This window comes from Leptidea sinapis, chromosome 1 (genome assembly GCF_905404315.1).
Source record: "Leptidea sinapis chromosome 1, ilLepSina1.1, whole genome shotgun sequence".
In the NCBI taxonomy this organism is placed as follows: domain Eukaryota; kingdom Metazoa; phylum Arthropoda; class Insecta; order Lepidoptera; family Pieridae; genus Leptidea; species Leptidea sinapis.
In genome coordinates this window covers 24,591,237-24,618,162 of record NC_066265.1, presented here as the reverse complement: position 1 = coordinate 24,618,162, position 26,926 = coordinate 24,591,237, and the positions used below count along the sequence as shown (strand labels likewise).

Here is a 26,926-nt window from a genome sequence, read left to right as displayed (position 1 = left end):
AATTAAATTGCATAGTACGGCTATAGAAGTGAAATGTTCATCCCTAATTTTCAATTCCCTTTGAGAGCTGATGCTATACCTTTGAAATAATTCAGAAGCAGCGTTTACTAATTAGAAACCGACTGATCATGTTTATACAATTACATTCAAGTTTCTTGTGAAATCAAGATCTGTTTTCCTATTAATAATTAACTCTAACTTTACGGGAAATGCTTTCCCAAGCGTTATAAATACCTAGATAAGGCGTTTGTCGCTTTTTCATTAGTTAGTATTGCCGTATGTATTGATTCCTACTCTGTGGTATTGCTAATGCTATCAAAATATTACATTGTTCATGTTTTACTATAGACTTAGATTTTTTTATTTAATAGAAAGGGATGAGACGAGCAGAACGTTCAGCTGAGACGCTCTGCCCATTACAATGAAGTGCCGCTCAGGATTCTTGAAAAACCCATTTGCGCAGTAATTTCACTAGCTACACCCTTCAGACCGAAACAAAATAATGCTTACACATTACTGCTTCATGGCAGAAAAAGGCCCCGTTGTGGTACCCATTATCTAGCCGGCATCGTGTGCAAAGGAGCCTCTCACTGGTGAATTTACTCGTGTGCTTAGATTGTTAAAAAGAACAGAGAAAAGTATTGTATTTTGTATTGTAATTATATTCAAAATTTAAGTTTGGTCAAACCCTTTCGAATGGCGCCAACCGCGAAGAAATCGGTTGAACCATCCAAAAGTTATGAGAGGTTTACATACATACATACACACACACATACCCACACCCATATACCCACACCCACATACCCACACACAAATACATACAATCAGAGAAGCTTCCTAAGACCTTAAAGCGTCGAGATCTGATGAAAACTCGATTTTCGAAATACGGGATTTCGAAATATAACCTATAACTTCCCGAATTTTCCAAAATTTTAAATTTTCTTAGCGGTAAGTTAAAAAACAAAACTTTTGTAATCGATTTCCACACATATTTGCTTTGGATTTTCAGAAAACTTTCCCCTCGTATATTTGAAAGTAATTAATGACACGGTTTCGTTGATATCACATCTATATTAAGGCTCTTTCCGTGTATGTGTAGAATAAATCAAATGACTGCTAATGGGACAGAAATAGACATTGATTCCAGTGAACTTTACTAGTATACTTTAGTTATTTCCATAGTATTATGTCCTATGGTATATTGCTATGGGGCAACGCTGCCGATATTAATACAATATTTCTGCTACAGAAGAGGGCTATTCGCGCTATTTATAACCTATGTCCTATAGAATCATTGAGAGCAAAATTCAAAGAAATTAACATCTTTACTGTTGCTTCACAATAATCTTGACAATGTAATGTATGTTCATAGGCACATAAGTGAATTTACCAGAAACTGTCATCACCAAAACGTTAACACCAGGAACAGACATAAACTAATAATGCCTACTACTCGGCTAAGTCGAGTTAGTAAGTCTTTTGTGGGCGATGTATATGTTTTTACAACAAGATCCCAGAAAATGTTCAAAACAAAAGTATTACGTTATTCAAAAGAATTGTTAAAAAAAGGTTTTAATGGGGATTAATTCATGGAATGCAGTTATAGTCCAACTTGAGAGATAGCATATTTTTTATATCGATTTGGGACCCATTATTATTTTTATTTGCAATATTTGTTTTATATGGACGTATTTTCTATGAGAGAATTTACAGACGCACAGTTTGACAGTTCTGCTGTGAAACAATTCCATTATAGCAATAGGGAGCATATTTTACGAAATAATTCTTGATATTATGAAATACTATTGGCAAATTCATAAAAAAACAGTGTTTTATTTATAACTAGCTGACCCAGCAAACGTTGTATTTCCATATAAAGTAATAAATAAAAAAATCCATTGCCATCTTGCAACCCTATTGCGGATCTGTGGATGTAACAGAATAGTATAAAAATCGGGTTAGAAAAATAGGTGTTTATCGTAGACGGGTGAAAATTTTAAGTTGTATTTTTTAAAGCTGTATCATAATTAAAAAATTATCTAAAAATTAAAAAAAAATGGCGTGGACCACCCTTAACATTTAGGGGGATGAAAAATAGATGTTGTCCGATTCTCAGACCTACCCAATATGCACTCAAAATTTCATGAGAATCGGTCAAGCCGTTTCGAAGGAGTTACAAATACCGCGACATGAGAATTTTATCTATACTATAATATTATAAAGCTGCAGTGTTTGTTTGTTTGTTTGTTTGTTTGAACGCGCTAATCTCTGGTACTACTGGCCCGATTTGAATGATTCTTTCAGTGTTGGGTAGTTCATTTATCGAGGAAGGCTATGTTTTTTTTTTCAAAATTAGGGACCCCTAATAAAATTGCTATTTTGTAACACAAGGTGTAAAATCGAAAACCTATTTTTGCGTGCGCTGCAAAAACTATTGACAATAGAACAAAATGATGTACAGGCTATAATATAGGCAATATTTTATTACTTATAAAACTATCGCGTGAATTATACTCTATATGGCAAAACAACGTTTGCCGGGTCAGCTAATACTATATAAATATCATAATAGAAAATTCTTGCACGCCAGATTTTGTACACGAATAAAATTTATCCTATAACTCAAATTGAAATAGGATTAATAATACAAGTTAAAATTAAAAGGCTGTATTTTATGTTCATAAAAATATTAAACTATTTTAATAAATTGTGTTTACTTAATCCATGAACCTATAAATCAAGCTTTTATCGGCCAATTTCTGTATTTATTATTATTCCGAAATTATTATTATGGCGTTATTTTTTATATGGATAAGGAGGGCAAAAGAGCGTACCGGTTAGCTGTGTGAAGTGATCAACGATGCACAAATTGCAGCACCAGAGGCATCACATGAGCGTTGCCGGCCTTTAATCCTTTAACACCGCACAAGAAAGCTTATTCCACCAGCTTTGTTGTGCGTGGAAGAAACTAGCGTGAGCCCAACATGCAGATGGTGGGGATGATATCCGATATTGTGGCGTGTCGTGCGAAGTTGGAATTCGGCGGCAGGTGATCAGGTGAAACAGCTCTTCAGAACACTCTCCGTGATCAATGCGATAGAAGACACATAATGAAGCGACGTCTCCACGCAACACCAGGCTATCGAGCCGTTCACTGAGTTCTGGGTCCCCGACAATTCAAACAGCGTGCATGCTGTCTGCGTTGCACACGGTCAAATTATTCAAGCTGATAATAATAACAATAATCCGAATCTTAATAATTTTAGAAAAAAGTCCAGGTTATGAAATCGGACAGACGAACTTTGACAAGAAAAAGTACTCGATCAGAAAAGCGAGCATAAAAGCAAAATATTTTAAAAAATTTTTAAATTGATATTTATGATGCATTTACACTGCGAGTAAAGAAACTTCCATAAATTGTTTTTCTTGTTATTTTACACTTTAAGCACCCAAATGAACTAAAAGATCCGTAGTGCTTATTGTACTGTTAGTTACTTTTCCTATTATTGTGCGCACTTGTATCGTAATGTACTATTTACACTTCACATTCTCGAAAGATTTCTTATTGAAATGACAATCGACCTGAAAAAAGGCTATTTATTTCATACAAATGTGAGGGTGAAATAAGAAAGTGCAAAAAAATTACTAAACTATTCTTCGTTCGCTTTTTATTATGTTTTTTACGGAAAACGACGGGCCAGTTTTAATATACTATAAACAAACTTCGACATTTAAACATATTATAAAAATTTCTTTATAAAAGCGTTCCGGAAGCTCCGTAAATCTTCTCATCCCAAAAACGACAATGTCTGTTAACCTAACCATGGGCCTTATGAGGAAGCTCATGCCGTCTGAGCGGCAATGGACTTCAAATATCTTTGCTTTCATTTTTGCAAGTAAAAATAGTAATTTGTTTTATATTTTCCAAGAAAGCGTTACTACACACATCACAATGTATCGCTCGGGATAAAGTTGGATTACCCTACTAGTTAGGGAGTATTGATGCTTTGACTTGTGCCTATAAAAACGCCACTGTCTATTGTTTAAGTTGAAGTCTTTGTTATTTTTATTATTTAATTAATTCCTCAAAGTCATTAAATGGAGGTCTAACGGCTAAACTACATCAATCAATTTTTTTGCCCATAAACCAGTACTTACCTGTAGGTATTGAAAAATTATTTAAATATGTAGGTATGTATGGACGTCATCAGCAGTGTGTGTCGTGAATTAGCGAATCAAAGACCAAAACGAACTAGGCGGCAAGTGGACAGATTGATGTACTATTAGTGTCAAGTGTCAATGTGTCAAGTGTTTCTCGCCGCCTCCACAGTCCCGCCGTGACCACGATTCATGCAATTGGATGGAAATATCGGCATTAAGTCAATAAAATATAGATCGTGAGTACCCGTCATAATAATTACAATGATTTAAATATTCTTTTATTGTATTTTGTTTTGAGGTGATGGTCTCGTTACAAATAAACAAAATAATAATATAAATAAATACAAATAACTAAAAAACTAAAATATTCGGTGCGCGACATAATATTGCACTTATCTATTTCTGAAACCAAAAAAAAACTCCCACATTAATCCCTCTCTTGTACTTTTACATGACTAGTTAAAATACCAGTGAGTATTTGAGAGCGCATACAATTTAGCCACGAGCTATTCAACAAAGGGAGCGAATTCACGCATTATTTACATAGTGCTGTAACTAACAGTGGAAGCCAAGTACACGACTTAATTGCACCGAACCACTTTATGCAGACTGAACAACAGTAATTTAAGCCCCTGAGCATTCCAATTAACACGAACTGCACGATAGAACCGCACAAAAATCAGACATAAACAGTGCAAGGATTTAATTATCACATATCATGTTGTACGTTGCTCGAATATTTTGATCAGTTGATTTACGGTTCACATTTCACAACAAAAACATTTTTGAAGTGAAACTGCTTTAGGCGCGGTAAGCACTTTAATTTGGGGATATTGAACGAGAATTAGCTGTCAGACACAGCTATGGAACTATAGAGTTACAATATATTATCGTACTATCAAAGAATTTATATAATCCCGTCGCGATCCGATCCCTCTGAGATTCAATTCCGTTGATTTCCCAGCTATTTTTGCGCGCGAACATACGCGCGTGAAAGTGAATCTATGCGTATTATTTTACGTGTAGCAAAAGAATGCTTATAGTTAGGAGATTTTTAAGAAATTGTATCTGAAAGCTATTGATTATAAGATCATGCACAAATTATTGATATTGTGTTTTATTTTATTATACACACACGACACCAAGTTGAAAAACCGTTAGGTATATTTTAGAATTAATAAGTATTTTTCAATGAAAAAAAATAGACACATGTCTATTTTCATTTTATATTATATTATAATAAGTCTTCAGATCTGATGAAGTCGAAATGTTCGTTTCCAATCAAGTTTTATGACCCGGCGCCGATTATTGCTGGAAAGACAATTCTTGGTTATTGAACATGGTGTTGTTAAGGGGCTTAACTACTTTTGATACCTTTTTCACAAAAGTATGGCTTAGTCTATCCTTTATAGCTAATACCCCACCAAACCATCACTGAAGTTGGATAGCTTTGAGCATAGAAACGGCTATTTTGGGTGTTAAAATGTTGCTCAATTTAAAAAAAAAATCTCCTCCGTATACAAAATTTTTAAACCGCTTCAGTACTTGTTTCGATTTTACCACACTTTTCTTTTTTAAATCATTATCAGTTAAGAAATGACTACTTCGTCCCTTATAGGCTGCAAGTCCTAAGTCATCTTTTAAAATACGCGACATGGTTCTATGTGCTATCTTCATCCCCCGAGATAAAATGTTTTTGTTTCGGACAGGATTTCTTCGAATTCTTTCCCTTACTGCTTTGACCACCTTTTGCGTACGAACACTAAGCTACCTACAAACGTTAGAAATAACACACACAAATATGGGCATCGACGAGGCCCTTAAGCGGTTTTCGCGGTCTTGCAGTAGCGAGTGCCGCGTCAAAACGAGTGTCACGTTGTTATTTGTTTCCGAGATCTTTTTAAAAATGCTAGCGTATTGAGAGGTATATAGGTAATAAATACGGCTGTTTGAACTCAGCTACATCAAAACCAGAGCTTTTGTTATGAAAATAAGGGACGAGACAAGCAGGACGTTATTACCATTATTGAAAAACCCAAACATTCTGAGCGGCACACAATAATTGCGCTCGTCACCTTGAGACATAAGATGAAAAGTCTCATTTGCCCAGTAATTATACAAGCTATGCCGCCTTTCAGATCGAAACACAGTAATTAATGCATACACATTACTGCTACACGGCAGAAATAGGCGCCGTTGTAGTACCAGTAATCTAGCCGGCATCCGGTATACACAATAATTGTGCTGTATCGATGCCGCAATCTCTTTTATACTTTCTTATAAGTACCTTAGCCGTCCCAAAGGATGCGGATGAAGAATTAAGCCCGTTGCCACACCCATTCCACAATAAAACAATCACATATAAAAAGCAATAATATATTTAAATAAAAAATGTACTTAATCAATAAACATACGACTAAGAGTTAATATAAATACGACACATAATCTAAGATGCATTTAAATAATATTTAAAATATAAATTTTAACAACAATTGCCTACCTGCAAAAAAAATATCATTTAAATCTACTGTTTAAACAAATTTTAATGTAGTTATAGCGACCGCTCACGCAATCATTAAACGAGGAAGCAGTATTACCAATATCATTTGTTCGCTCGCACTTCAGAGCGGATTTTTTTGGACTAAGTTAAAAAAGCAGTGTTAAATATACGTGTTTATACGAATTCCCATAAGTTTGTCCCAGAAACATGTGTTCTAAAATGCATATTTATGGGTGTAAAATGGTTTTAAATGCTGAAAATTGTGTACCCATTGATTGTAACCTTAGTCCTAATCCTAGCGACGTTGCCAAACTTACACTTACAAAGTTAATCAAAGGACATAATAGTCAATGAAAGTAAGATTGTGGCATATTTTGAAGTTATGAATGATAATTCATAATTCGAAGGTCTTAGTATGAAGCGTTGCCAAGTTTCTCGTAAAAGTGTGTGACATTGATATTTGATAATTATTTCAATTATTTTGTATAAAAGATAAGAAACGCGGTCTCGTTAATAGCATAGAGTTATGGGAATTCAACATAAACAAGTTGTATTAATAAATTAGCAGAATGTCATGCAAGTATCTTCCCCGTGATAATGCTCACAGCTTTTACAACTCTCAACTACTACAGATAAGTCAAAATTACCAATAGAAAAAGATTCAATAATTTAAATAGCGAAGTCTTTCTGTTACACTTTACAAGTCAAACAATATAAGTCCTACACTATTTTTACGTATACATTTTTAGTCATACGAATAAACATGAAATCAGGTTATCAAAATACAGAAATATTTATATAAATTGGTATCAATAAGATCACAAAAGCATGCAATGGCAAGATCACAAAAACTAGTAACTAAAACTAACTATAGCATAGACAATCTTCCACAAGCGCTGCATTACTAAAAGAACAGTACAACAATTATCACAAAACTATAATATAGTTACATAGTTATTGGTAAATGGCTCCTATTCTTTAGAATTTCGATTGATGCACGCAGGAATCAATGTTATTCACTTAGTTAATAATTAGTATCTTCCAGCTAGCCAACCGATGAAAATAGGCCTGGTTTATTAGTTTAGTGTGCGTGACAAGCTACGTCTGACACTCGCGATTTGTATATCACTTTGTGTTAGTGTGCGTAAAATAGTGTATTGCTTAAAATAGAGGTTAACAGTCAACCTCATTTTTTTCGACGTATTCAAAGCTGTTACAGTCTATCTATACGAACAAATTATCTGAGGTTATTCCATTACGGCTGTCTCGCGCGTTCGTACGAATACCAAAGATAAGTTTTCTGAAACGATATTAACCTTAATAGTACAAAAAACTTCACAATATGTGAATTCATATGTGTATGCATATGTACATCTTATGCTCTAGCGTGGACCGTGGACTTGAATGAAAAAAAGCATATACACGCTGAAATCGGATCTCAATCAACTGTTAACTATTGGTTTCTTGATGCCGCAAACGATCTCGTCGTTTCGAATTATTTCTACCAAAATCGGACTCAGCTGTCTTTACGTGGGCCTTAAAATTTCGAGTTATGTGAATAATGCGTGCCTAGAGAATACAGAGATCAAGTTTTCCTTTTCAAAATATTACATGACTAACGGCCGTTTTCAATAACCTATCAATCCTTAGTTTAACTTACGGATACACTGTTGCCACTGTTTAATGACAAGATCTTATCTGTCCATAGTTATATCCAATATAGTCCAATGCTATCTGTCAATAGGTTATTGAAATGTAAGTAAAAGGATAGATTTGTATACCAAAACATAGTACACGCTCTATAGATACATTCTTTATCCCTGTTCGTAGAACTAATTATACTAGCAATTGTTTTGTTATAAGAGCATGCAACACTTATAATAATAATTATAGTTATTTAGACATTTTTTATAGCTAGTTGCTATAAAAATCAAACATTTTCTAGTAAAATTATTCTTTAATTTTATTAAACATCCTTATTAAATGTCAAACCGATAAATTTGATAAGTTTAGTTTACTTTTTTCGCCTTATGTTTAATTGTATATCATATCGTAATGTTTTGTATTATATTCATTCCTACTTTGTTTATATTTAAGTGAAAACTTAATTGGTTTGTGTAATATAAATTATGTGTTACAATGTGTTCATAACTTAAGCTGTTTGTTTTCCAATAAATAAATAAAATAAAGTAACAACGAGGCTGTATGTTTAGCATTATTTGATAGATGCAATACGCTTAGCATCTCCCTTCAGTGAAATACTTCCATGTATGATTTGATTTCAAGCCAATCATGTTGATTTCATATTGAAAATATGAAATTTCTATTCAATCAACTCAAAATACCCAATTATCATCCAAATTATGTACATTACCATTTTAAATATTATAAGCATTACTTAAAGCAACGGGAAGACTCGATTTATACCAAAAAATACTTATACTTTCACACACTTGATAGTTAAAATAAAAACACGCGTCGTTGTATCTACCAACTCTCGCCGAAAACGCATTAATAGATATATTGATTCTTAAGGCTTCGTGTAACTGTTAAATATTAAAAGAAACAGCACTAGTTCTGATCGAAGGCGCTTAAATTTTTTAATTCCATTATTCAACAAAGAAAGAAGATATTTTTTTAACAGCCTATTAAGGTCTGTGTCCGCTAAAAATTTAAAATTCATTAATTTATTAGAAAGCGTCGAGCACACACTTTATAACTGCAGAAAAATACTGACCACCAAATAAATATACCTACATAATATACTAAAATAGCTTCTCGCTATATGAAAAAACTGCAATACCTAGTACATTTTAATTATTATTATTTATTGATATATATTTTACTAGCGAACCCGACAGACGTTGTTCTGTTAAAAAAAACTCTCGCCGATGGAATTTCGTAAAATCCGTTCTTAGCTGACCTCTATAACTCGACGAAAGGAATATTCCTACCAAATTTCAAGTCTCTACGCCTTATGGTTCCAGAGATATCGTGATAAGTGACTATATAAGTGGAAATCTCTTATTCGAAACTTTCAAGAATTGGCCTTGAGATTTGTTAATGGTCATGGCGAATGCAAGACGGATCAGAAATTAAAGATTTGCGGGCTAACTCGACATGCAAAATGTTCATGAAGTAGTTGCTGTAGATCATGAAGAATTGCTATTATCATTGATGCATTGATCTTTTGATGTCGTTGTTCCTCCATGGTGCCCATGAAATATTATTGTTAAAATTTATGGTGTGCATCTTCGAGAGTTTGCAATGATCCAATTCGATGGTGAATCTGTCCTTGTATCTACAAAATCAAAAACAAAGTCCGATTTGTAAACACTTATTTTTAGAATTAGCATACATCGAATGTATTGTGTGTAAGAATATAAATAAAATATACCCGGAATGTCGGATTAAATCGTCGTTCTTAGATAATGTCTGCCCCAAATGGGGACATTTGGAAACAAACATTGTATTTTTGAGTGTTTGCTAGAAAATGTCGTGATTCGGTAGTTGCCCACTAAGGCAGCACAATCCTGGCGTTTCTCCGGAAAACACTTGCAAACAACGTCCATTGACCCAATGTGAACGCTAGTATGCAAGCGGTAATCAGTATTGCAATCGAAACGCTGCTCTATTCAAATCAGTACTTCATAAATTTCTTCTTGTGCGTCGAAAATTATTTAGTTGTTGATCTCTGAGGGTTACTGGCTGCCTCGCTTTGCTCTTGTGATTCAGAAACACAACGTCGAGCCCATACTAACGCGGTGATTTTTACCTGCAATTTCTTGTTCTTCGTCTGTCCAATTCGCAATGGTTCGAATCCTAGTTGCTTCTTTATTACGTCTATGTCGGGAAAGATAGCACAATAAGCTAATAGAAACTCGAAACAAACACACCCACCCAATGACATTCTATACATAAGAACGTCATTGCACCCACCAGTCGACTTGAATAACATGACGTGCACTGTCAGTTGTATTTTATTACTCATGTAGCGTGAAACTAACAAAAAACTTCATTGAATTCTTTCTATTCTAAAGATGTCATGAAAATGTCAATCCATACAAAATGTATGAGAAAATAAATGTTTTTATAATAATATTTATCCGTGATTTTTTCGATATTTAATTACTTATTATCCTATTCCAGACTAAGAGAAACCCAAAAAATCAAACAACAGAAAAAATGGTCTAGCCGTTCTTGAGTTATAAATGGTGTAACTAACACGACTCTCTATACATAAAATCTATATATCTATATATATATAGACTTTCCATGTGGTCTGATTTATAATAAGTGCTTGGAAAAAATACGTAGATATATTATTTAAAACAATTCTATAAATAAATGATTAAAACTGATGTTTACCATAATGTAATAATTGAATGCTCACATTAAGATATATTTGTTCAATATTACATTATTTACCGAGTTACGTTGATTTTCCAATAAAACGTGTTTAATGGAGATTTTTTAATCATTAATAAGGTATTTTATCTATACAACAAAATTATATTTATACCGTAATACAATATTACGCATAATTATTAATATAATGACTGATTTATAATATTAATTCAAAAATATTTTAAGTAATTATTATGAATTGATACTGAAAAGACATAAAAACTATATTCAATCTTTTTCTCAAGCTATGACGTTTCCTGTTGACAAAATCAAAAGAAGTCATATTTCAAAAATATAGGATATAATAGCGAAATATTAAATTATTTTTTATGAGATAATTATAAAATTAATTAAAGTGTTGCTTTTAAAAAACTGTAGATCATCCTAAGAATATATTATTATTATAAGAATATATTACTCTAATATAAATAATCTGTAAGCAATATTATTTCAATTTTAAGATAAATAATACTGTACTGAATGTACAAAGCAAGTCTTGCGTTATCCACGGCGACTGTACAAATGACAGTTCACATAAAACGTTACAATCCCAACATCATTTGGTCCTTCGAGCCGGACTTTCAAGTCGGTTTATAACACATTCAACACCTGTACATTTAAAAACCAATGGTTTGTTGCCATGTCCGAATTTATTTTCAAACATACATTACATACAGAAATGCGACCTTTTGTTAATTAATAAATTCAGAGAAGACACCGAACTATCGTTCAAAAACGAAAGTACGAATCTCTAATTACAGCTAGAGCTGTGATAAGTGATAAGAGAGAGAACTAGAGTTCTCAACAGCACTCGAAACACAATTAAAACTACCTACCATCAAATGACTGTATGAAATGGTTTTACTTAATATGTTAAGTGACTTTTACTGATCAATGACTTTTATATATTTTGAGCGCCAATCCAGTATTTTTTCTAAACATTTATAATATTTATACCAAAGTACATTTATGCTTCCAATGCCAACCTTGCAATGCGAGATTGACTATGCATATAAAGAATCAGTTCGTAGCAAATTAATGGAACGAATTACGGTTATTGCGATTGCTGAGACTTAGTTATACGTTTAGCTCCTCTGTTCGGAGGTCCCTTTGGTTTTGCGAATGCCGGCCGGTGCAAGTTTCTCTTCGGATGTATCTCGTCATATAAAAATTGTTCAGTAAGCTCTTTTCCGTCGTCAATCTCCAACTGCAAGAAATTAAAATAGATTTTTAGTCTTTTCACTTCAAGATATTTAATAAATATATTAATGTAGCGTACAATGTTTACTAGAGGTAAAAAAGATTGTTCTTATATACCGAAAGTAAGAAACTCCGACCTTACTGTGTCCTAAAGTTTGTTTTTTACCATATTTATAGGAGCGCCAGCGCGTCCGCACATTATATATATCCCTTTTTCTCTTGCAAATTTTAAGATTTTCCTTATAATCTAGTACATATTGTATCTAAGAGTAGGCGGTTTTTTTACATTGATACCGAATGGATGGATACCACAGCGACGCCTATTTTATGCCGCCAATTAATATTATGTATATATATATTTGTTTTAAGGGTCTGTTAACTTACTGAGCTATTGAGACAACATCTTGTCTCACCTGCCATAAGGTGAGTGTCTCCTTAATGCTTATAATAAAAAATATCGATATAGTGAAAGAAATACACCAAAAGTAATTAGCATTAAGGTCAATGTTACAAATGTTCTAGAAGTATCGCAATATAATACTTATTTACCCTCTTTGCAATCTCCAATCCCATTCTTTCGATAACCTCTAGGAATTGTCCCTTGCAACTCGAATACATCATTCTTTCTTTGATACTGCAGCTATATCCGGGCATTGAATATATAAACACTGTTGAAATAAAAAATTCATAATTTTTATCATATGGAGGAAAAGCAAGAATATGGGTCTGCTAATGGGAAGTGATCACCATGGGCTTAGATTGGAGGGACAGTAATGGTGGAAAATGCCCTAACTAGAAACATCTTCATCTGCAAGCTATGCACATGCTCTCTTACAGCCGTTTTCAATAACCTATCTATCCGTAGTTAAACTTACTAGAGGTTGACAAATCTATCCTTATACGCTTACTTACATTTCAATAAACTATTGACAGATTGCATTGGACTATAACTATATTGGATATAACTATGGATAGATAAGGTTTTATAATTAAATGGTGACAGCAATGTATCTGTAAGTTAAACTAAGAATAGATATGTTATTGAAAACGGCCGTTAGATTACCAGAGTAATGACAGGTGTGCTGCCAGTTATTATAAGCGAGAGTACGCCCTTTAATTATTATGGAGTTTTTCCACCGAAGAGAACTGTATAATTTAATTTTGTAGTTACAACATACTGTTCAAAGTTGAAATATTCACAGTATAAATACATATTTTACAATAAATACATTTATACATAAAATCACGCCTCTTTCTCGTAGGGGTAGGCAGAGACCAGTTCTTTCCACTTGCTACGATCCTTACATACTTGTTTAGCTTCGTCCACTTTCATTATTCCTTTCATACATGCTCTTCGGTTTAGGCTACTCTTGACCTGGCCTTGACCAGATCAAATCATGGACGTCTTGAATAAAGGCCAGGCCAAACATAAATCTGTTTTAAACAGATACTCACCAATACTATCAAAATGGTCACCCTCATGCGTATGAGTGAATATATATAAGTGGTATCTCGCTTCGTCAGTCGGCACTTGTGCTGGTAATTCTGATAAGCTTATCACAGCAGCCTTAGCTAGGCATATCTGCTCTTTTTCTAAATCTGCAAAATACAATACATTTAAGAAAATAAACATAATACTAATATTGGTGAAAAATCCTATCAAGTGTGCACTCATAAAGGGAGGGTAATCTACACATATAAATAAAATTGGAATGTCTATTGTAATATTGAAATAACCTTCTTTACTACATGTATATGAATATACTAGTGGACCCGAGCTGATGTAATAAGTAGTAACTTAGGCTACGTTTATTTCAGAAAAAAAAAATTTTAGAAAAATAAAGTAATGTTGCAATGCCGGGTCAGCTGGAAGGTAATAAATAATATATATATATATATATATATATATATATATATATATATATATATATAATAATAATATAATAATGCTTCTAATGAGAGAATGAGTTTTACAAAAAAAAACGTCTAACTGGGTAATAATGATCTCTCAACTATGTTTGTTTGCCCGATTTTTTGGTCAGGTAGATATGATTTTATCTTTTATTCTTATTTTCAATAAACAGTGGAGTTCGGAGATAACATACATAAAAAAATTCCATTGACGTACAATAAACAACTAGACTCACGATCACGCTCAAAAATTGTCTGAAGCAAAACTCTGCCTACGCGTCTTTTAGGCAGAGTTTTTGTTCAGTAACAATGACAAATTGTTCAGTAATAAACTGTTCAAATAACAGCATATTCAAACTTAAAATGAAATTGCTCCTGTAAATTAACAAAATTATGTAACCAACGCTTTGAATAATTTTGTTTAATAATTACATTTGAATTGCTAGAACAAAATACAAAAGAGATGTCCGTCTCTTTCGGACATTTAGCACCATAATCAATGAGCTTCTTATGCGCGTATATAAATAGACTTTGAACATTACTGCCACAAAATAATGTTGTAATTTGAATGAAAGTTTAGATTTTTTTTTATGAAAACAAGGGACGAGGCGAGCAGGACGTTCAGCTGATGGTAATTGATACGCCCTACCCATAATAATGCAGTGCCACTAAGGATTCTTGAAAAATCTTAAAATTCTGAGTGGCACTACAATTGCGCTCGTCAGTTTGAGACATGAGATGTTAAGTCTCATTTGCCCAGTAATTTCACTAGCTACGGCGCCCTTAAGACCGAAACACAGTAATGTTTACACATTACTGCTTCACGGCAGAAATAGGCGCCGTTGTGGTACCCAAAATCTAGCCGGCTTCCTGTGCAAAGGAGCCTCCCACTGGTAAAAATCTGTATGAGTTAATGTTGTATACGTATATATACAACGCCGCCCGGACATTTTTGACGAGCATTTAATAGGCGGGATGTCAATGAAAAAATAATCATTATTTGATAAGGTATAACCTTTTTTGAAGTTGGTTATAAAATTAATTAGATATATTAGGTACGCAGTCACTTCAATTATATTTGAATGTATATTTATAGATTTGTTATACAAGCATCTTACCTATTCTGAACTGTAAATAGTTATAGGAACCACGTTGGAGATCATTTATACCCTGCTTTGCCGATTCAGTAATAGGAAAGGCAATCCCGCCCATTGTAGATTGTCTGAAAATATAATTTAAATCTTTAGCTGTAATCGCAAATTTTTTATCATTATACCACACTCTTTTATATAATTTTATATTTCTTTCCATAAGCTGAAGTAGTGATCACTTCACCACAAGTGGTTAGATGTCCCAAGATGGCATAGACGGAGACCTGGTAAGTACCTGAGTGGCGAAGGCGCTTTCAGAAATAAGGACAGACCACAGCCAATCCTTCAATATGGCTTGTTGTTGTGTCCCATTGTAATTTGGAATCAAGAGTAATGCCCAGAAATATAGCTATCCACCGGTTTTAACACCTCTCTGTTTAATAAAATATTTGCATCAACATTTTTGACAATTGGCACATTCAATTTAATATATTAAGTTTTTTATGTCTATTATGTATCAATTGGTTATTGGGGCTAAACTAGTACACAATGTCAGATAGAACCTTGTTTACTTCGTCATATAAAAATTAGCTTCTTTTCACTTTGAATATGAGTGAAGTGTCATCCGCAAACAATACTACCTTGTGTTTTTTTTTCTAAATTTTCAGTTAAATGTGGAAGTGTGGTTTAGCAGTGGAAGTCATGCTCATTTTTTTTAGTTTAGTAGGGGTTCAGTGAAACATTAGAGCGTAGAGATTTGGTAATTTTACTTGCAATTGTTCAATTGTTATTCATGCGGCTTTGAGAGTAAACTTTGAGTTTCAGCCTGGTTCAAACACAGCAGAAACAGGAAGCAATATCAATGCTGTGTTAGGAGGATAGGGCTCGTGAACACACTGTGTGTTTTAAATACAGCTACAACTTAAGGACTGAACCCCTAACAACCAACCACTAAGGTAAATAATGATGAATTGAGTGTGATGATAGAAGTTAATTTATGAAAATATTAGAATAGTGTATATGGGCGCAAATCGCCACCTACCGTCAATTGTTTGAAACTATTGATATTAATGTTTTAGTTTATCGTTAAAATGAATATATAAGATATATAAGATTTTATACAAATAGCTATTTGTAAACATAAAACTGTTATTTATTAAGGTCTAACTAATTTAATAGACACTGTTTTGACTGTTTGAATTGTTTGTAGATGTTTCATGTTTTATTTATTGTTAAAATACTAAATTGAATGTGAAAATGTTCAAATTAATTTGTATTAGAATTAATATCGTTATTCTGTATCAAACTTTATTATTTTATGCATTAAGTCTTTCTTAATTGTATTTCGAAACTTGCTTGCAGCGCCATCTTCTTACTTCGTAATGTTTGTTTAAATTAACTGAATAAACTAATATATAAATCATTTGAAGTTATATAAATTCACTAATACATTTATTGAGCTGTATTTAGGAATTATTTACAATACCTAATTGTATTTGTGTTTTAAAAGAAGTTGTATATCTACTCTGTTTCATCTATTGTACGGAAGCTATGTTTCATCTATTGGACGGAAGCTATAAAAGCGGTTGTTTTATGTAAAGACGGTTCATATCTATACTAGCAGTTGTGCTTCAATAAACCGAGAAATTCTTAGTGTTATATTTCTTCATGATGGACAATTCAAGGAAACCCTGGCGTAACGCCGACATGTAAATGCACTTGTCATTGTCATTGGGGTCGAATATCAAACTTTCACATGCATTTTATTTGTTCATTTATATTTTTGTGCATTTAAAAAAATTGGACTATCACCTGGCATCTGTACCATAGTTGGGATCTTGTCCGCTCTGCTGCAACTCCTTCAATGCCTCCTCCCGGTCTGTCAATGGAGCTGGGGCATTAACTCCACTTAAATGGGACTTGTATCCCTTCAAACTTACTTCTTCCTGTAAACACGATATTAAAATGATTATCTTACAGTGGTTTATGTAGTATTACATCTAAACATTCAAAGACTTATAATACCTTTTGCATTCACTAGGCTAGAAAGATAACACACACATGTTGTAATTTTGAGATGAATGTGTAACTAAACAATTGAAAATTTACGAAGATGTTGAATGTTTCCAACATTTATTGTTGTTCAGATAACAGTTTTTGTACAGCAGTAGTGAAGAGACTTCTATGGAAAAGTTGATATATATTGTGTTTAGTAACAATATTATATAGTGTATAGTATTTTTTGGGTTTAGCTGAAATTGGGTATCGTTAAAGGCGTGTACCTAATGGTTTTTTTATGTGACGGAGTTACGCTTACGTCATAAAAGAACGGGTCTGTTCTGAACTTCTGGAAGGAGCGGGGCTGGTTGAAATGACTCGTCAACACTGCACGCAAAATTAACCCAACTAAGTGGTCTAATTGCGGAAACAGGCGGCCCTTTACAACACCCATTACCCTAATTTTCATTTTTATACTTGAACGCTAAGTTAATGTAATAAACATGAAAATATTCACCTTAGTTGTTGCATGCATTTCATCTTTAATGTGTGATGAGCCAAATTCTTGCTTTAGAGTGGCTTTAGTAGAGGCATAGAGCATTTTGTGTCTTACTGGAGCACTATCGGGCGACCAACTTAGAAGTAACCACTCATAACCAATGGAATTTGTTGAGTCAAATCTGAAATAATATTATATATAAATTACATTAAAAATGCATCCAGATTAACATTCAAATGTTCAGATTATTTCAGATCAACTAAGCAGTAGTTTTTAACACTAACTAGAGAAAACATTACATTGAAGTGCCTTTTTTTATTTTATTTTATTTTTATTTTAAAATTAATATTATATAGGTAATAATAATACATGGTACAATAATATATTACTGAATGCTATATTGTTTTATTTCATCTACCTCGTAAAATAAACAGAAAATTACTATTTTCATCACCAAAAATAAAAACAACCTATAGACTTGCCTTATAAGCATTGCCAATTCTCACTCTGTCTTCTTCTATTGACCTAAGTCAGAATGAGAAAAAACACTCCTAAGCGGCTGTTTAAAGTTAGCGGACCATTATGAATAAGGGGGATTATGTCTGTGGGAATATGTGTGTGGAATTATTTTAACAATTTTTCTCATAAAATGTTAGCATGGAAAAGCATCAGTTAGCATTGAAAGGCTGGCAACAAATGTCTTTATCTTTGTTGCAGATGTTTTCACCTCCCTCATCATGTGAATCTTCCACAACATGCTCTTATATAAATTTTGTTAAGAAATTACTGCCTAAAATTTAATATTTTAAGGCCAACTAGGACATATGACCCTACCACATTAAGTCATAAAAGGCATTTACTTTCTCAAAATTGATTCCTTAAGAATTCTTTTTGATGTCATTTCTAATAACTACTAGATACTACTACCGCTTCGGAAACAAATGGCGCTCTGAGAGAGAAGAAGCGGCGCAAGAAACTCTCCCAGCATTCTTTTTTTGCGCTCTTTTCAATAAAAATATACAATAGTGTACAATCATTTCTATCGCTATAAAATAATCACAATCTAATCCCAGGCTGTCCGATCATTTAGATATTCAGCAGTGGAGTAATAGGATTTACGACAGAGCCATTTTTTTATAAAACATTTAAATTTATTTATAGATAATGCCTGAACAGTGGCTGGGAATTTATTATAGAAGTGTATACATTTACCCTTAAAGCTATTATGTATCTTATGAAGCCTACTAGAATTAGTTACAAGCAATCCCTTATTTCTAGTGTATCTATATATCTTATCTTATATCTATATATATCTTAGAAGGTGTGCAATATACTACTGACTCTACCAATGTAAATAACTATTCATGGTGCCATTTAAACCATTTAATGGAAAAAAAAATATTGACTGTAAATTAATTATTGCAATGAATAGTCTTTGATTAGAAAAATGGTGTGTGTTTATCACCACATGACATTAAGAGAAGCTTAATAATATGAAATACAACTATTTTTATCCTATTAAATTAATAAAAGCTCTAAATAAATTTATAAAATTAAAATGTTTAAAGAAATATGGATGAATTAAGTACACTTATATATAATATACACAGCCTGCAATGCTTGTTGCTGTTTTCCGAGGCAAAAGGTGGTACTTACTTTACAAAAATAATCTCACCTGTAAAGAATATAGCAAGGAAGATCATTTTCAATTAAATATGGAACATATTTATCATAATCTTGCTCCCATGTTCCTTTAACTGGATGGTGTTTTTCAAGGGAAAGTTGCTCTAAAAATTTAAGTTAAAAAACACTATTGAGTATTATTTTAATAAAAAAACTTTTTATTATCTATTTGTAATTTAGTACATATTTTTATGTTTTAAATGGATATAAATCATTCAATTATTTAGGTTCATTACTCTTTTACAGAATAAATATAATAAATAATAATTTATAGTGTCGTGAATTATATTTAAGCAAATTAACAAAACTTATTTGTTACATGTTGCTTCTAAAAGGCAGAAGAAGTTGGAAAAATTGGGAAAGGTCTCATTAATTAAAGCGTTGAATTCCAGATTTTTTAATAAGTAATTTTTTAGCGCAAAATTTTTTACTCACCATTTTCTATGCTAATTTTTAATAACCTGATTTTGCCATCTCTGCATTTACTGAAATACTTCTTTAATTCTGCATTTGCTGCAAGTATGATTGATTATTTTTATATATGTAATTGAAACCAAAAAATCCGGATACCTAAATATTTTAAGGGAATTCTGTATAATTTATACTGTAACACTGATCAATTAACCAAGTCATTGTACATGGTGGTCATATCCTATCCTAGGCACGAGCCTATCATTATTCCTATTATATAGGCTCGTGCCTATGTTTAGGAAATTATAGTTTCCAGATTATCCTTTTAATTGGTAATGGCATCGTAAATACAAATTGTAAAAAATAGTAAAATGATTTTTAGTGGTGATTTCAACTATTACAATATACTTCAGACCTAAGAAAAATGGGCACAAGAAACTCCAGTTTTTTTTTAAATAGAATTTCAATACAATACAGTGATCATAAATGGAAACAATTGATTCATTTTCTACCTTGGATTCCCGTTTGATGTGACATGTTGGTCAGCTAAGTATGGTCTACTTTAACAAGAGACAACAAAATTATACAAAATGTAATTTTACAAATTACTCTTTTACTATTTATTCTATTTAACTATGCAAACGTATGAATTATTTTTAATACACGTATTATATGTAATGGAGTAAAATAATTAATCAACTTAACAGTTTTAGTTAAAAGATTTTAGAAAATTAGAAATCACTAATCAGCTTCCGAAATATGATACATTTTAGCAGCTTATCGAAACTCTCTAAGAAAAAAGCGATTGTATGAAAGGCACTCATTGACAGATTGACAGATGGCGGCTATAATCTTGTAAAAAACGGAGATAGCCAAATATCCATTACGTTTCTGCAACTGTTCGCTTTCAAACTTAGCCGGATTATACTTCGTCGCCCAATTATTTTAATTACTATTTGAAACATAAGTTAAATCTCACTGCACGTTTCATACGAAACTAAATTTCAATTTTTACTTAGGCAGTCTCGCCTCTTATACGTAGCATTTACATCCTCTTTTTTGATTTATTCAGCTCGTTGGAGTAATAGTGTTCTGTGGTATTCAGTATTCACTACTCAAACGACAAAGTTGAAAGTACAAAATGAATCTCAATTATTCTCAAATCTCAAAATTAACAAACTCAAACTAAAAATAATGGTCGAGGAATTGACTATAGGAGTTTTTCGTGGTGAGTGCTTGAAACAAGTGTTTAGAGAAATTTCTTAATTCTTATTTTACTTAATTAACCTGTTGCGTGTGTTTGCTGCATTTTAATTTCTGTTGATTGTCTAATTGGTAATTTGTGTGTTTATATAAGTGTGTTGTCTCATATATAATTGTAAGTCTTCAGTTTGTGTAAATATGATCGGTGGCATCCCTCCCCCCGATCCCGGGAAAGGGATTTCTGGTCAAAATTCCCTTAGTAATCCATCTCCCATGAACATAAATTCGACCCGTCCTTCAAGGAAAAGACAAAGTGACGTAGATCCTCAATCATCTCAACTACTCAAGAAAAATTCAAATAGTCGGATCCATTCAGTCTATTTATACCTTACCTGAGTATGAAGGTAATAGAAAACGGTATTCTGATCTGGACGATGCTCCTTTTTTTGTACATGTAAGTAAAGAGTGTGAACCTGCTTTCAGCATTATACTTCGACCAATTAAATTCGGTCACTTTTTACACCATTTTGGAACATAATAGTCTTGCTGCAGCAAAATATGACGCCATTATTCCATCCAACAATGTGATCCGCATGGGTATCGTGAGAGATGTTCCAGTGGAGTGGACCTTAGAGGATCTGGTTTTGTAGCTGTACCTACAACCAATAATATCAATTAATACAAATGTCTAATATCTAACTTGCAACGTAATACCTTCGTAGTATTATAGATCGTGCATATTAACTGTAATAAGCGTATGCCGAAAGATTCGTTCTGAAAAGAACATTTTATTTTATATACCGTAATATTAGCTCTGATAAGAACCATTTCATAATGCTGTACATCAAGTCATAGAATCATACAGATCACCAGTAGTCAGCTCATCGAAGTACAAGCATCGTCACTTTCTCTGGACGACCGCAGATATACTCACGTGATCAGTCATATGCTCCACGTTACACAACCGCAGAGCAAGGCCGAGCGTACTCGACTGAAGCGTCGGGGCGTCAAGCACTATTCATGCAATTTTAATCAATGAGCGACAGAGTAGGTGCTCTAAATGCTCATTGACATCGGATGATCGAGGTTCGACGCGAATTTACACAAGCGCGCGCTCGCTGGCCGGTTCACTGCGATAACATTAGTTTTATAGCGAGATAGAACACATAATATTATTCTCAATTCTTATTGAATGAAACGTTTTACTATTGGTCAAAATGTAAGCTTTAGTATTGGTGTGTATTTTCTAAACTTGTTGTAATTGTAATTGTTGTTGTAATATTTTTTAAGTTACAATTGTAATTGGTTAACTAGTTTTAAGGATTTTGTATATATATCATGTAACCGAAGTAAAATATATCATCTTCCACATATTCCTCGCAGTCATGCAGTTGTTTTATTTAATCTCCAAACGCTGAGTCTCTAAAGTGGTGACCCCGAACAAGAACACCGACGGAAGGAACCCGAACAAGAACACCGACGGAAGGAAGCCCGAACAAGATCACCGACGGAAGGAAGCCCGACCAAGAACACCGACGGAAGGAAGCCAGGAAGCCCGAACAAGAACGCCGACGGAAGGAAGCCAGGAATCCTGAACAGAAGAACACCGAACCTCTGCCCGGCTACACATCGAAGAACAGCTTCACCAGCTCTCCAAAACGACGAATTTCTGTTCATCGAATCTCTGCTCGAGGAATATCTACCCGACGAAGAAATGGAAGACACAAACCAGGCTCAGCCACTCCCAGCGCCCACCGCGACAGAAATCTCCACCATTTCACTGTCGATGCGCATACCACCATTTTGGCGGGAAAATCCGTGATTGTGGTATCATAGCTTTGAAGCCGCCACCGATGACCTCAAGAGGAGTCAAGCCCAGCTGACACAGATGGTGCTCGTCCAATTAGAAAAGGCTGACATCGAACAAATCTCAGACATCCTATTTAACATACCGAGAGACAAACAATATTCAGCAATCAAGGAACGTCTCATATCGGTGTATGAAGATCCGACAGCCGCAAGTTCCAGAAGCTACTCGCCGAGATGGAGCTTGGAGACCAGAAGCCTTCACAGCTACTGCGACGCATGCGTAACCTTGCAATGGACAAGGCTACAGACTCCACCCTCCGCATGATGTGGAGTAAGCTGCTGCCAGCCCACGTCCGCTCCGTGCTTGCCGTCAGCGAGTCATTCAGCGCGAAGTCCACGCTGGAGGAACTAGCGTTGCTTGCTGACATGATGATGGAGCAAATCCAGGAGGTAGCAGCCGTCTCCAGCCAGCCACCAGCATCAGTTCCAGAATCATCGACGTCAAATCAGGTAGATCACACACAATTCCTTATTAACGAGATACGAAAACTATCACTAGAAGTCGCCGAACTCAAATCAAGGCCATCTCAACACTATCATATCGCAATGTCACAATCAAAAAATGAAATATGACAGTTTATTTTTCTTTTATTGTGATTATGAGCTTGGTTACTTTGTTAAAATGACAGTAATTGATATTTGACACAGAGAAGCTAGAAATGATTAAACGTCAAGTACTCAACGCCTTACACGAGTAATAAAAAAAAAGTAAGTGCAGATTAATACGTAAGAACACGATTTATTGAGTACAGTAGATGCATTAATCCACACACACCGTAAATAAATAAAGGTATTTGGAGCATTTTATTAGCGATTATAAAAAATATAATTACTTTAATTTTTAAACCATGAAGCAGAATTTCTGATTATAGGATCATCCTGCCACCGTAAGTAGCACCCTCTCACGAGCATGACGCATGGGCCAGCCATCACCTCCGTCGACCATATTTTAGGGAAGAGAACGTCCCGCCCCAAGTAGCCGCCACAAACAATGACATATTTTGAGCGAGCATGATGGAACCTGTCACGAGAACTCAACCAAATAACAGAAAAAGAATACACACAATATATTCTACACACGCTTCCATAACCCAATATTGCTCAGTAGGAACGAAAGGCACTTAAAAACTTGAATGACAATAAAAATATTATTATACACAATATAAATAGTCTGTTAAGGGCAATGCGACAGTTGATATGAATGTCACTGATTACGAAGAAAAATTTAACATACTCTTACGTGACACAATCACATATAATAAAGGACCTACCCTACGACTAGTTTGACTCACCAAACTTCGTACCTTATTCAGGAATGTCATGATATAATTCGGGAAGCCACTTATAAATATTTACTACCTCCCAGTATTGTTCAACCACCAAAACATTATGGCCTCCCAAAGTTCATAAGAAAGACACTCCGCTGAGACCCATTGTCAGCCAAATCAAATCCCTCACTGATGAACATACAACTAAAGTACTTATAGCATCTTTGGTGGGAAGGACAAAATTACATTTAAAAGACTCCCAAGATTTCGTAAGTATTATTCAGAATACTAGGCATGAGGAAGGGGAAACAATGGTCAGTTTCGATGTGGAATAATTGTTCACTTACGTTTCAATTATCAAATGCCTAACAGTGAGAACAAGTATTCTTCGAAATAATAACATTTCTACGGAACGTGTTAAGTTATTACAGCACTTTTTCCATTCTGAGTACTTCTAATATAAAAGAAAATATTAGGTCCTTACATATGAAATTGGCGTATTTCGTACTGGCCACTTTAATCACGGTGTTCTCCTCTTTGGTAAGGAATTCCAAATTCAAATTTGTACAGCTATTTACTCATGTATTTGTGCTTCAATGAACGTCATTCATTTGTTTTTTTCTTCTGTTTTTTTCTGTTTGCGTCACTTATTTTACAAAATGGAAAACTTAGAGTATCGCATTATTTACGAGTACGAGTTCCGCCGGGGCACTAGTGCTGCGGAAACGACTCGAAGGGTGAATGATGTGTATGGCGGTCATATTGCAAAAGAAAACACAGTTCGTTTTTGGTTCCAACGTTTTCTTTCTGGAAATTTCGACCTGCAGAACAAGCCCCGTGGACGTTCTGAGACCCAACTTGATAATGAAGTATTGAAGGCTATTGTGGAAGCGGATCCATCGCAAACCACGTCCGAGTTAGCTGCAGGCTGCGGTGTTAGTGATAAAACTGTTTTAATTCACTTGAAGCAAATTGGGAAGATTAAAAAGCTTGAAAGGTGGGTACCTCACGAATTGACTGAAGCAAACCGGCAAACGCGCGTCGACTGCTGCGTTACATTATTAAGGTATTTTTAACCGAATCATTACCTGTGATGAAAAATGGATTCTTTACGATAATCGAAAGCGCTCAGCGCAATGGTTGGATCCTGGCCAGCCAGCCAAATCCTGCCCCAAGCGAAAATTAACCCCAAAAAAGTTACTTTAAAGCGTTTGGTGGACTAGTGCCCGTATTGTTCATTCCAGTTTTCTCAAATCTGGCCAGACTATTACGGCTGATGTCTATTCTCAGCAATTGCAAGCCATGATGGAAAAGCTAGCAGCTAAACAACCTAGGCTGGTCAATCGCTCCACACCACTGCTACTTCACGACAACGCTAGACTATACACTGCACAACAGACGGCTACCAAAATAGTAGAGCTTCAATTGGAATGTCTAAGACATGCTCCGTACTCCCCGGACCTTGCTGCAACAGATTACCATTTTTTTCGAAATTTGGACAACTTCTTGCAAAGGAAAAAATTTAACTCTGATGGGGCAGTCCAAACCTTCACAGATTTTATTGACCCGTCCGTCCGACTGGTTTTTTTAGTAAAGGGATCAATGAACTACCTATGAGATGGCAAAAGTGCATAGAAAACAATGGTTCATACTTTGATTAATCAAATATATTATTATATTTAAAAATATTCGACTTTTTGTTCCTCCCATACAAAACGCCAATTTCATATGTAAGGACCTAATATTTTCTACAAACAGTAACCATAGTCCCGTCGCACCGGTGGTTGCTAATAATATATACAATACATTGAGAAGAAGGCCATTACTACCGGACCAAACTGTATTAAAATTTGGAGATACTTATGTTGATGACGTTCTTGTAATAATTAAAGAATGACAGAATCAGGTAGCAATATAGGGGAACCTGTTGTACCTAGGACAGTTTTTTTTAGATAATATCTATTTTTTTGTTGAACTAACATGATTTTTGAATATTATTGTATGGTCAATTATTTGAGAATTCACCACCAAAATATCAAAAATGTATATTTCATACTTACAAATGTTTTAATAATTAAAACGAAAAAAGGGATTTATGGCTATGGTACAACATAGGGTATGTACCTAGGCCAGTACTGTGGTGTACCTAGGAATTGGGGGTAATTTGTGGATAATATAAATATTCTTAAGTAAAACCTTAAGTTTATTTGTTTAAAAATAAATTACATAATTAACAAAAAATTACTCATAAATTGTAAACAAAATGAAAATGATATTCATAGTTTATTTTTTCTAGTGAGACAAAGCTTTTTAATTTTAAAGAATTGATGAAGGTGGTTACCAAATGCAAAAGACTAATGGAAGAAGATTGGGAGCGGGATGTTCAATTTGATAATAATTGCGAACAGGAGTTTATAATATACATATATGCAAGATTGTTAATATGGATTTGGGGTGTACTTGTGTCCTTTAAGAGAATACATGTATTTTATATAAAACTATTCGTTTATATTTAGTAACGTTTGTACTTAAACTAAACCCAAAATAAAATTTATAATAATACGGTTATAATTTCTATTGACAATTTTTAATATCTGACAGCCCTAGGAATGTCAGTTTGACACACTTTGACATAACATGTCGCAGAGATCAAGCTCTAATGTCATAAGTTATGAAATATGACCTAAGAGGTTAGGTCGTTAGATTAAACTAAAGGTGTTCTCAT

General features: G+C 33.9%; 1 protein-coding gene across 1 annotated transcript; it reads right to left on the bottom strand.

Moving 5' to 3' along the window:
• Positions 1-9,698: 9,698 nt before the first annotated feature.
• LOC126969712 (twinfilin) lies at positions 9,699-20,642 on the bottom strand. The gene is made up of 9 exons (XM_050815260.1): positions 20,374-20,642; positions 19,886-19,963; positions 19,443-19,554; positions 17,786-17,948; positions 17,083-17,216; positions 15,298-15,401; positions 13,724-13,867; positions 12,818-12,936; positions 9,699-12,275 (listed from the first exon to the last, which is right to left on the bottom strand). Exons 1-9 carry the CDS (start codon positions 20,396-20,398, stop codon positions 12,123-12,125), a joined length of 1,032 nt encoding a protein of 343 aa, XP_050671217.1. The 5' UTR covers positions 20,399-20,642; the 3' UTR covers positions 9,699-12,122.
• Between the last annotated feature and the right edge of the window lie 6,284 nt (positions 20,643-26,926).